The following is a 13,597-nucleotide window of genomic DNA, read 5'->3' as shown; positions in this document are numbered from 1 at the left end:
GGAGGCAGAGATTAATAGAATTTACAGATCTGCAAGCCAGAAAACAACAGGCAGAGAAATGATGCCTAAACAGTCTTTTATGGAGCTCAGACGGTTAAATGGGTGTGTGAATGTAAATGGGGAAGGATGGGTGGAAGAGATTACTCAAGAAGCCTGACTTGGAAAAGCGTACAATCACCTTCTTCAAGAATACATTTCCTCTCATGGAATGTGGCAGGATGGAAAGGAAGTTGGTGTACGGATGACTGTATTAAATTTCTAAACAGGTAGCAGGTAATCGCCTTGCAGGAGATTTGGGTTAGTGGTGATGAGGCCCTTAATGAGCTCCCTGGGTTTAATATTTGGCAGCTACCAGCAAAGAGGGTAGCTATAAAGGGAAGAGCTTCAGGAGGGCTGTGCATTTTGATAAAAGCCGAATTAGGATGGAAGGGAAGTGAGATATGCTCGGACTCTGGCCCTTTATTTTTTCAAGCAATCCATTTGGCATATGGAGGGAGGTTAATAGTATTTATAAATGTGTATGTTAACCCAGCAATGGGCGACCTGTGGGAGGCACTGGAGGTATTATATATACGGAAAAAAATTATAAAAACACCTCTAATTTTGGCTGGAGATTTCAATGCCTGTGTTGGCCCCTCATTGGAGCCTTTTGATGAAAATGGTACAATTCCAGATGGTTATTTACACAACCAACAATCATGGGACTCCCAAGATAGGAAAAAGAATAAAGATGGGGAGAAATTTCTAACAATGGTATACAACTGTAACCTTCAAATTGTAGGCCAGTACTCAGAGATTAGAAGGTACCCCATAACCTTTTTTGGTCCCAAGGCATGTAGCTCTATTGATTACTTTTGTGTTTCTCACAGCTTAGTCTCAGGGGCTACTTCGGTCTCGACGTTACCAAGGCCTGAAAGTGATCAGCTTCCAATTGAGATGTCCTTGGTATTTCCTTCTGATTTAAGGAAAAGGAATTAAATAATTCAACAAATAGGCCACAACTTGGAAATAGCCCAGGAGAGAAAGCTAACATGGAAGAGGGTTGACGGGAAAGTAGTGCAGAATTTTTGAATTCACCATGTATGGAAACACTAGCGCTTATATGCTCAAATAGTACAGGTGAACAAGAGCTTTTAGTATATTTTGCGGAAATATGCCATAAATTGAAACATTTTTTCATGGCCACTAAGCCAAAGGGCCAGTCTGATCATAGTCACTCAACATGGTTTGATAACGAATGCAAAGATAGGAGAAAACAGCTCAGGAAATCACTTAGGAAATACTTAAACAGCCCAAACATGGAATTACAGAAGGAGTATATCACCATGAGGCAGAAATATAAGCAGCTAATGAAAAAAAAAAGCCTCTTATACTGATAATTTATGGGATGGCTTAGAACAGGCAGCAAAGCTGGCCTCACCTACACTCTTCTGGTTGGGGGTCTCAAAAATTATTGAAGATAGAAAATCAACAAGTGACCCAAATATTACTGCAGTAAGTTGGGAGAGGCATCTGGCCACTCCAGCAGTAGCGGAAAGTTCTGATGACGTGATATCTTCTCTTAGCCTGAAACAGCCTTACCCCAGTGGGCAGAAGTCTCAAACATGGAGGTGAGGCGTTTAATCTCTTCCCTGAAGTCAAACAAAGCTCCAGGACAGGATGCACTCCCGGCATCGTTATTTAAAGAAAACATAACCTGGTGGGCGCCTGTCCTGGCGGCTCTCTTTACTTTTATTAATAGAACAGGGCAAATTCCTGCTAGCTGGCGCACATCAATAATTATTCCACTACATAAAAAAGGCTCTAGAGAGAACCCAGATAATTTCTGGTTAATTAGTTTAATCGATATTTCAGCAAAAATTTATGCTAAGTATTTACTGCATAAATTAGAAGATTGGATAAAGAGAGATAACATTCTAGCTGAAGAACAGACAGGCTTCAGGAGCGGAAGATCTACTATCGACAATTGTTTTGTATTGGACCATCTAATAACAAAGTTTAAGTTTTGGAAAAAAAAACCACTGTATGTGGCATTTATAGACCTAAAGGCTGCCTTCGATACAATTAATAGACAAATATGGGATAAATTAGAGGCCATAGGAATAGAAAAGAAATTGCTATATTTAATTAGATTGTTATACATGGAAACCCAGGTTAGAGTTCGAGTGAACAGGACAGGATCAGTAACAAATGCAATAAATAAGGGCGTAAGACAAGGTTGCATTTTAGCTCCAACACTTTTCAATTTATACTTAAACGACTTGCCAAAATATTTGGAAGACATATCACTCCATGGGCCTAGTATAGGAACAAGACAGGTAAATTGCTTGTTATATGCTGATGATATAATTTTGATGTCGGCCTCACAGGTGGGGCTACGAAGGTCACTCGGGAGGTTGGCAGCATATTGCATAAAGAATCGCTTGATAATTAACGTAGAGAAATCAAAGGTAATGATATTTAGCAGGCAACAAAAGATGAGATGGATTTTAAATGGCAGAGGAATAGAACAAGTTCAGTCATTTACCTACTTAGGGATAGTATTCCAGACAAATGGTAAATGGAATAAACATGTAAAAGCCGGAGCTCAGAAGGCTCTGGCTCGGACAGCTCAATTAAATAAACTTATTTTAGAGAAAACTCCCATCTTCATTAATCCCAGTGTTAAAGGTCTTTCAGGCGAAAATTGAACCAATACTTACCTATGGGGCAGAAATATGGGGCTTACTTAAGTTGCCTGGGTTGGAAATCACTCAAAATAAGTTCTTGAGGAGAATCTTGGCTGTGTCCTCTGGAACTCCAGCATGAGTAGTGAGGGCAGAATTGGGAGTACATGCGATTGGCACAAGGGCCATGTTGAAGACTGTTTATTACTGGCTAAGAATAATCGAGATGGAGGAAGGGAGGTTAGTAAAGAGAGTGCTAATGGAGCAGATTAGGTCAAGTAATAAAAATAATTGGTTATCAAGAATTTTGAAGCAGGTATCAAGCTTTGGTATTTCTTTAAACTGGCAGCAGTACGATTTTAGGCAGATCAGATCTTGGATTGCACAGAGATTTATAGACATAAGTGCACAATCAGATATTGCACAAGTGACAGCAGCAAAAGCTTGCCCCTGGCTATCAGTAAATAAACAATTTTTTTTTAAAATAGAAAAATATTTAACTTCGCCTTTATCTCCCGTCATAAGGAGATTTTTTTTCTAAATTGAGATTGGACCAACTTCAAACAAACATGCTTTGGGGCAGGTATAAGGGGATCCCTGCAAGTGAAAGAGTCTGTTTATGTGGGACGGGGAAAGTCGAAACAATATACCACGTAATTTGCAGTTGGTGAAATGGATTGCCAAATTTACTATAAAGTTGATGGAAACAAGGACAAAGTTGGTGCAACAGAACGCTGTAGATTGTAGGAAAGACCACTTGATGGGGTAGACGTAGGGGTGATATTGTAATATAATTTTTAGCATATTTAATTTGTAATTTAAATTATTGCACTCCATTCTGTTTATATTTTAAATTGTATTTTATTCCATTTACATTTTGAATTGTGGTTTATTTCAATCTCATTTTAAACTGCAGTTTTTTGTCTTTGGAACGTAGTAATTTGATATGGCCCAAGGGCTAATCAATAAAGATTGATTGATTGATTGTGGACCCACTGGTGAGTTTGTCTCACATTTTGTAGCCAGAAGTAAGGCCTTCATAGAGACAATGGCCCAGTTATGAACACCCTCTTAAGAGGTGTGAAAGTGCCCCCCCCCACATCTCTTCAGAAAACATTTCATACCTGTTCACCCAGACATTTATATAGTAACAACTATTTTGGGACCAGATTGCCTAAGGTTGCCTTTATTTTGGTTTTTCTAATTAGAAAGAACTTCAATATTTAAATTTTTATTAATTTAACATTATTTTTTAAATACCGGTATATTTTTCAAACATTACTTGACTTATCATAGTCAAAGTGGTTTAGACCTTTTCCTTTGTTTGAAAATGGTTCTATGTTGCTCTCGTTGAAAGCCGTATTAAAATAAAAAAGCTTTTCTTCTAGTGAATGAATGTATATTTTATAATTGGCTTTTCGCACAATGATAGGGATGTCCTTAAAATTACAGATGTGGTTTGCAACCCCTGTAAGTTTAGAGGCTTCTGAGTCACAAGATTTGGTAGTATACATAGTTAATAAGTAAGCAAGTAAGTAAACATATTCTGGTATTGCATATTGTTTTGCAGAAATATTTTAGGACAAGTCTTTATTTTTCTGTATGATGCACAAGTATCTGATAGCTCATTAGAAATTGTTCTTAATATGGTTGGGTGAGTTGCTTTGTGGAAAATAGAAGCCTTAATCCATTTCTTTTGGAGGTTGCTTAATAGTGTCTTAAGGCAAGTTCTTTACATTTTAGTTTCCCTTCCTTTCTGTCCCTTAGGAGAATTCTTCCTCTGCTATGATCCTCGAAAAGATTATTGGGGTTTCTTGACTCCGATGACTGTGCCTAGGATCCAGGGTTTGGCAGCTGTCTACAATAACTCTATCTACTACATTGCTGGAACCTGTGGAAACCACCAACGTATGTTTACTGTAGAGGCTTATGACATTGAATTGAACAAGTGGACTAGAAAGAAAGATTTCCCATGTGATCAGTCCATTAATCCATATATTAAACTTGTTGTCTTGAAAAATAAACTTAATTTGTTTGTTCGAGCTACTCAAGTCACAGTTGAAGAACACGTCTTCAGAACCAGCAGGAAAAATTCTCTTTATCAATATGATGAAGCTAATGACCAGTGGCAGAAAGTGTATGAAACTCCAGATAAGCTTTGGGACCTTGGACGTCATTTTGAATGTGTTGTTGCTAAATTGTATCCACAGTGTCTTCAGAAAGTTATTTGACTCCTCTCCCCTCTCCCTTTCATTGGTAAAAGGCCTTAGTGACTTTGGTGTTCCATGCTACCAGAAACATCTGTTTTTAAGAAAAATTCATTCCTGTCAGTATTTAATGTAAGCTGAAATTGATAGCTTTTGGGTTTTTTTATACATACATACATACATACATACATACATACATACATACATACATACATACATCTACATATATGTGGGAATGGGTGCTCTTTAAAGGTTACAGTGGGGAGAGGGAATTAGTTTTAGGTTTTTAGTGGATGTTTTCCTGCAGAGTATGGAATGGTGCACTTTGGTACAAAGTGCACTTTGGTACAAAGTGCAATTATCAACGTTTTCTCATTTGATCATATTCTATCTAGAATGACAGTTTGACTAAAAGAAAAGAGGAGATGGATTGGGTAACTATGCACTATAATGAGAACAAATTGAATATAAATAGGAAAGGTGAAGAGACCAAGCTTGAAGTGACTTCTTGTTTAAATACGGGTAAAATCTGAGGCAATATCGATGGGTTACTATTTTCGATTTGGTGACAGTATATAAATAAATAAAAATACCCAGCCCTCTTCCATTTATTGAAACGGTACTGAAATATTTGAAGTTTCTACACTTTGGTTAGTTGTGAAAGTTTAGGCAACCAACGTATTTCAATGAGTCCCTAAATGAAGAAAAGGTGATATAATCTCTACATAGTACAAAATTCATAAGATTTTTCTGCAAATTTGAATGTATAATTACTATTTATGTTTGTTTACAGATTCAATGTAAGGTTATAGCAGGTTTGAATGTTCCTTTAACCAAGTGTACATTGTAACATTTCCTTTGACAGAAACAACAGATTGCAAATATTTTCTTTTGTCAGCTGTAAGTGTTTCTATTCTTGCTTTTGGATTTTTTGACCCCATTTTTTTCATTGCAGAATTTCTGTAGCTTGCTATTTTTAAAAAAATTGTGAATCGGTAAACAGCTGCACATAAAGAGTGTGCATTTATATTTGCAGAGAGAAAGTGTGGGTTTTGAATCAGAGATTGTATCACCTTCTCTTCACATGGGGCTTCCTTGAAACCTACAGTTTGTTGAGGGGTGTCTAAAATCTTACGTGCAGCTTTTAAAGAAATGGATTTAAAGTCACAGGAGAATATAATTTCCCATTTAAGAAAGAGCTGCCCTACTTCAGATGGCTACATTTCTTCTCTTCTGTAGATTTAATTTGAAGTGTGGCTCCTTAATCTTCCATTAGTATTAGGAGAGCTATTTTTGCCAATTATATGTAGAGGTTCAAAAGCAGCTGAATAGGTTGGTCACTCCATAAAGGGCTCAAACCCATTGGTGCTAGTACAATTTTCATATTTGTAAGTCCAAAATAGGCCAAATGGGTGGCTGCTATGCAAGGCAGTGGGTAGTATTCATGTCTTGAGTCTTAAATACACTTGCTGCTTTGTACGTGGACACCTATTTTATTTAAATATCTTATATGTTGCTGGTTCCTATATAACATATAGTCTTAATGGCCTTTTGGAAATAGTTCCATCTTTGAAAGTTAAGCGCTAAAGGCACTTTGTTTTGTCCACACTCCGATAATTTTGACAGTGTAGCTTAAAACAGTTCTACATAGTTGACCATAAACGTCTAGTTAATGTATTGGAATGCATTGCTATAGGTAGCTATTGGGAGTACGTAATATTGGGCCTTCTTATAACAGTAGAGCAAACTAATGTATTTATTGTTTCCACTATTGCTAATTTGGCATGAATTGTTGATGAGTTGTTACTCAAAAAATATATTCCTACACTCCAATTCAACAATGTAAGAGCATGTCCAGCTCCATTTGCTTCTGGAGTAATGTGAAAGTTTGCACTACTGAGCTTTCTTTGTAGTCCTAGGATAGTTATTTTTGGAAATCTACCATAAAAATATGTGCGGAATTGAAAAAATAGAGTCCATAACTTTTTATATTACATTTCTGCTTTCATATTTGAAATAACTTAGAATTCTTCTTGTTATTGTTTTTTTTTTCATCCCTAGATAGTATTGGGGCATCTGAGAATGCATTTGCTAGCTGGCAATTCTTAGAGTAACATTGATCCTCAAGAAAGAAATATACTTGACTTTCATCTTGGTTCAGCTTAAGGCTTGTTTTAAATGATAAATTGTCCTTTTTCTACAATGGGTCTCTACTTTTGACTGAGTCAGATCAATCAACCTTTAGTTAAGATAGAAAATTTAAAACCACAGATTGATAAATATGATTCACACTCTCCAATAGATAAATATTATCTCACTTGGTTTTGTATCTTTTCAGTCTTGCACAATATTATATGTAGAAAACATGACTGTGAAACTAAATGGATAAAAAAGCCTCATTCTGTTACATACCTCATTTTCCAGAGATTCAGCAAGCAGCTTTTTCTTTGGGCTTTTTCATATACCATGCTGGAGGTACAATAGTCTAGACATTGATGTGTGTGTGTGTGTGTGTGTGTGTGTTGTATTATTATTGCTTAAGCGCATTAAGATACCACGAATACATGCTAGATAATTGCAGTTGGTATTTTACTTAGTGTTATGAAAGCTGATAACTTCATTTTTAACTCTTGTCTCAATAGTGCTCAGGTTGGGAAACTCCAGTAATGCAAAACTGCATAGTCTACAGTATCTAATCTTGACCCCTGGCCTTTTTGCCGCCAACTAGAGATAGGAATTGGTGCTACATATTATGGTTGGCTTCACATTGTTTTCATTCAGGAGTGTAAGGCTATGTAGTTTACCCTTATAATTGGAAAATAATAATGGAAAATGATTGAAGAGTAGCAAATGCTCTTTGGATGCTGTAGGATTAATTTCCAAGATGACTTAAGTGTGTTCAAGCTGCAGTGCAACATTGTAAGGCACTAACCTGCTACTGTAGAAGTGAGTTTAGATTTTCTGTACATGGATGATTAAGGCTTTGATGTCTTAAGTGTATTTGCCAAGACTGAATTTTTAAATAAGTTATAGTTTCTTTGGCATTTGTATAAAACTGTTTAGTTATCATACATGTAATTGTTGTTATTATTTACTTGGCTGTATTTGCGCTGTTGTAAGCCTCTTAGCTGCAAACTTTCTGAAGCACCCTCCCCTTAATGTTGCATTATTTTTTGCAAAAAAAGAAAGTGTTATGTCATTTTCAAAAAAACCTTACAAAACACATTGCTGCTTGTTGACAATCTTCTGTATTTATTTAGAAGTGTCAATCGGACTTGAAATTTAAGAACTTAGCTTGTTAGCAAATGAAGTTGTCATGTGATGAATAGGAATAGAATATGCTGTGGTTAATTCTGCAGTAGGTTTGATCTTAATTTTTGTTTTTTTAATCTGCACTAAATAACAAATTTTGTCTAACCATTCAGAGAGGGAAGGGGAAAGGGTGAGAGGCTGTGGACTACAGTGCTTAAGAGTTAAATCTTGAAATTTTTACCAGGGGGTGAAATACCATGAGTCTTACGCATGAATAATTATTTAAGCAGTAATATTAACTGAGGAATTTAGTTGTTTACATGCTTCTAACTTATCTAATAGGAAATTTCCTGTGTAAACTTTTTTTCTGAGTAACATAATTCTGAAAGAACCTTGCACAGTGTGAGACCAGATGGACATAAGTCCCCATAATTGTGCTAAGCGGTTCATTTGTTGCATTTGATATTTCTACTTATATTCTTTGTTGTTCTTTTTGTTTATTTAGCTTATTTTTTGGTACATCACTCTTCTATTTTACATACGTTTTAAAAACAGACATGGAAAACATTCTCTGTTTTTAATTCCACAATTTGTTGTCTTAAAGGCATAATCCACCAAGCACATTTGTTGCATATTTATCACAATCTTGCACTTGCCTTACAGAAGTGGAGCGAGGCTGTGCAGCTGGACTACCACTCGGTGGGTTCCTCTCAACCTGCCAAGCCGGCTCTCCTCTGTATGCAGTATATTGATTTGTGTAATATCAGAAAGCTCCCAAATCTGTTTAGAAATGGTATCAGATGTTCAGTGCTGAGGTATGCTAGTAAAGAAGTACTGTAGTCCTCTGAGGGCAAATGCGTGGATTTTTAAACATTTTGCCATAATTGCACAATTTTGCAATTCTATGTAATGTCATGTTAATTTTCTTATAATAAACCTGTTGTTCAAATGCAGTTGTTTCCAGTAATTTTATGGCTCTTGCTTGCTTTTCTCTTAGGTTTATAGAACATCTGTATTGGCTAAGGTCTGAGGACCGCATCTCTTGACATCTGTCTCATACAACTACTAACGACCCATCCTCCTCCCTTTTCTTCAGTTTTCAGATTCTGAAGAACATTTCAATTATTATTTTTTCCGAAAGCATTCCTCAGTTCGGTTATGGATTGTTCAAAGTGATGTTCTGAGGGAAAATGGTGGGCTAGAGTTGGATTCATATAACTTGGCCCATGTCATCCAAATATCAAATGATGCTTTTTCTGGATCTTCTCTTTCCCACCTTGGACAGTTGTAATATCCAAATGCCAATGTACTCATCGTTTCTTAGAGAGGAATTGATGTTCCCACTGTTCAATGTCTTCTCTGCTGTAAATCACCCTGCTGCAAAATGTTCTTCCTCAACTCAGAATTAACTTCTGAGGAAAAACAGTGAGTATTGCAGCAAAAAAAAATGCTGCCCTCCTCTCTCTTTTGGAAGCACCGGGACCAAAGGTTTGCAAACCTGAAAAATATAATGGCCTTTGCATTGTCCATGGAACCAAGGGCTTCAGAGATTACCTCCCTTGAATTTGTTTGGAAGGAAAATTTTGGAACTATTGTAAATACAGGTAGTCCTCAACTTATGACCATCACTGAGTCTAAAATTTCTGTTGTTAAGTGAGACATTTGTTAAATGACTTGTCCCATTTCACAACCTTTCTTGCCACAGTTGTTAAGTGAATCATCGCAGTTGACAAGTTAGTTACACACTTCGTACAGTGGTGGGTTGCGGGCAGTACGTCCCGGTACGGGCATACCAGTGCCTGTTGGGAGCAGCAGGCACCGTTGCGGTACGGTGCTTCAGAAGGCCCGTCCTCCCAGGTTCCTGAGCTGTATTTGACCCAACTGGGCCATTTGCGCATGCGCACTTAGCATACGGCACCTGTGTAATGTTCCGCCGGGCAGCTGGAGCATCGCGGGTGGTGGGTATGCATGCGTGCGCAGCCCGCGGGCACGTGATGGACGCCCGGCCCTGTCGCAGCATACCAGTTGTGATGGGATCCAGAACCCACCACTGGCTTGTTACATGAAACTGGTTTCCACATTGATTTTGCTTGTCGAAAGGCTGCAAAAGATAATCACATGGTAGAAATTTCAAGCGTGAATTAAATATTCTGGTCTTGTCTTTTGACAAAAAGAAAGCAGCTGCTTTCCTCTTTTGTGAGAGAAAGAACTTTGCTCCAGCTTTCTTTTGACTTATACAATACAATAGCAGAGTTGGAAGGGACCTTGGAGGTCTTCTAGTCCAACCCCCTGCCTAGGCAGGAAACCCTATACTGTTTCAGACAAATGGCTATCCAACATCTTCTTAAAGACTTCCAGTGTTGGGGCATTCACAACTTCTGGAGACAAGCTGTTTCACTGATTAATTGTTCTAACTGTCAGGAAATTTCTCCTCAGTTCTAAGTTGCTTCTCTCCTTGATTAGTTTCCACCCATTGCTTCTTGTTCTACCCTCAGGTGCCTTGGAGAATAGTTTGACTCCCTCTTCTTTGTGGCAACACCTGAGATATTGGAACACTGCTATCATGTCTCCCCTAGTCCTTCTTTTCATTAAACTAGACATACCCAGTTCCTGCAACCGTTCTTCATATGTTTTAGTCTCCAGTCCCCTAATCATCTTTGTTGCTCTTCTCTGCACTCTTTCTAGAGTCTCCACATATTTTCTACATCGTGGAGACCAAAACTGAATGCAGTATTCCAAGAGTGGTCTTACCAAGGCATTATAAAGTGGTATTAACACTTCACGTGATCTTGATACTATCCCTTTGTTTATGTAGCCTAGAACTGTGTTGGCTTTTTTGGCAGCTGCTGCACACTGCTGGCTCATATTTAAATGGTTGTCTACTAGGACTCCAAGATCCCTCTCATAGTTACTACTATTGAGCAAGGTACCACCTATACTGTATCTGTGCATTTCATTTTTGTTGCCTAAATGTAGAACCCTACTCCTTTCACCATTGAATTTCATTTTATTAGATAGTGCCTAATGTTCAAGTTTGTCAAGTTCCTTCTGTATCTTAAGCCTGTCTTCTGGAGTGTTGGCTATTCCTGCCAGCTTGGTGTCATCTGCAAATCTGATGAGTTCCCCATTTATTCCCTCATCCAGTGGTTCTCAACCTGTGGTTTGTGACCCCTTTGGGGGTCAAATGACCCTTTCATAGGGGTCACTTAAGACTATCGGAAAACACATATTTACGAAAAAATACAGAAAACATAAAATAATTTTATGGTTGGGGGTCACCACAACATGAGGAACTGTATTAAAGGGTCGCAGCATTAGGAAGGTTGAGACCCACTGATGTAGAGGACTACACGTTAAGTGTGGTTGGTCAGCCAGTTACGAATCCATCTGGTGGTGATGCTGTCTAACATATGCTAAATAGGTATCCATTTATATTATAATGATTCATTATATCATCTTCAATATATCCAATAATAAAGAATTTTTATATCCTATTCTCATTCTATTATTTTAGCATTGATCACATTCTCTAATAATTTTCAATTCCATGTTTTTTCCATTATTAGTATCATCAATCTAATATACATGTATACAAATTGTTATAATTGTTAAACATCCATTAAGCATAGCTATTATTACATCCTTTTTATATGAAACATATTAAATTTGAAGTAAATTTATATTATGGCATTCATTACATCATCCTGAAATCATCCAATGATATTACATCTTTATATTCTATATAGAATTATTTATCTTTTATAAAAAAGTTTTCAACATCATCTCCATCATCCTCACTTACAGTTTGTATAAAATTTCATATCAATCTAGTATATATAAATGCTTTATTATCATTATTGATCATTTATTTGACTATAGCTATTATTACTTTGTCATACATAGTACTCAAAGTTTAAATACATTTAACTAAATTTTATTGTGACATTTCATTTCATCATCCTGTATCCTTCCAGAAATAGTGCAGTCCAATATCTCTTGCCATTTGTAGAATCTGTATTCTAAGTGTTTTCTTGATAAGTCTTATGTGGACTTCTCTTGACAACTTGTTGTTCATTGCATATCTTATAAGGAGTCAAAACCCTCATTCTGTTCCTTTCATCAGCTTGACTTTTGTTATGGCTGGTGCTTCTGCCGAAATTACTCTCATTGATCCTGCCAAATTTTCTCCCCTTTCTTCATCTATATTTTGACATCTGAGATAGAGTTCCAGTTCATTGATATCTCCTTTTCTTATTTCGCACTTATCATTTCCCTCCACTCTCGATTTGCTGTCAGTATCAACAATTTTCTTATCATTTTCATATATCTCTGTGGTTTTTTGAACTCTGTCCTCAAATTTCATCATTGTTTTATAAGTATTCTCAACTCTTCCCTCCGTACTTTCTGTATATTGATCTATAATTTCAAGCCTCTTTTCAATTTCTCTGTAATTATTAAGACTTTTTGAATTTCTAGCATAATTCTTTGCAATGTTAATTCCCTTTCTTCTTCATATTGCGCCATTTTTCCACGTTATAAACACTGCCACTAAAACATCCAAGGCTTTTGCTAGGTTTCAAACAAATTCAGTAAAGTTTTTCAGGTCAAAGCTTTGTCTTTCCTTCAAAGGAAGACCTGTATAAACAAAACGTTTTCCACTGACTCTTTCACTAAACAAAGCCAATAGCTTTGTAATATTGGATGTTGCCAAGCCTCTAGCTTCCAGACGGCAGTGTTGCATCTTTTCCCTCTGTTTTTGCCTCTTTCTAAGCTCCGAACTCCAGAAAAGAAGAAAAAAAATAGTTTAAAGATTACGATCCAGCCGAGCCTTGTGAGGAAAGAAACTTTTAATCCATGAATGCAAAAAAATGGAAAAAGTATAGAGGAAGAAGGAAAAAAAATACCAATCCAGTTTAAAAGTAAGAGGCTTTTTTAAAAAGTCCATCCATAGAAAACAAACAAAATTAAAGTGGAAAAGATAACAAGATAGTTTTAAATCAGGGTTAATCCGCCGCTTGCTTTCTTATGTCTTCAATTTTATTTTAACTCTAAGTCTTTTGGGTTTTCTCTTCTCTGATAATAAAGATTTTTCTCACCATTTGACACACTATCTCTCCTATTCTGCTTCCGTTTCAGGGATCTTTCCTAACCTTCTGCAGCCATGGCTGCTCCTCTTGTAGCCAACAAAAATAGCTTTTTCCTAGATCGATCAGAGGCTTTTCGATGCCCCTGAGATGAGCAGGACGTGCCTTTCTCTATCACCGTTCCTTCAGAATGGTTTAGATACAAAAAGGATCGTCCCGCAACAGAGATATCAACAGCAATCCTGGAGCCCCAAGATTGCATGTCGTGTTGTAGCGACGTCAAGCCCCGCATCCCCATATTTCTTATTCTTCGTATTGCAGTCGTTAACTAGCACAAGAGAATGGATATGTACTGTAAATGGACAACATATTCAAAACTAAATGGATA

General features: G+C 37.0%; 1 protein-coding gene across 1 annotated transcript in view; it reads left to right on the top strand.

Moving 5' to 3' along the window:
* KBTBD8 (kelch repeat and BTB domain containing 8) overlaps window positions 1–9,078 on the top strand; it is a 28,107-nt gene extending 19,029 nt beyond the window's left edge. Inside the window, exon 4 of the mRNA XM_081934726.1 lies at window positions 4,434–9,078. Coding sequence (XP_081790852.1) covers window positions 4,434–4,897 — 464 coding nt within the window. The 3' untranslated portion in view covers window positions 4,898–9,078. The remainder of the gene's footprint in view (window positions 1–4,433) is intronic.
* Window positions 9,079–13,597: the final 4,519 nt, after the last annotated feature.

Source organism: Natrix helvetica (genome assembly GCF_964273705.1).
Source record: "Natrix helvetica genome assembly, chromosome: 1".
NCBI classification, from domain to species: Eukaryota; Metazoa; Chordata; class Lepidosauria; order Squamata; family Natricidae; genus Natrix; species Natrix helvetica.
The sequence above is the reverse complement of the archived record's forward strand: the minus strand, read 5'-3'. Positions and strand labels throughout refer to the sequence as shown.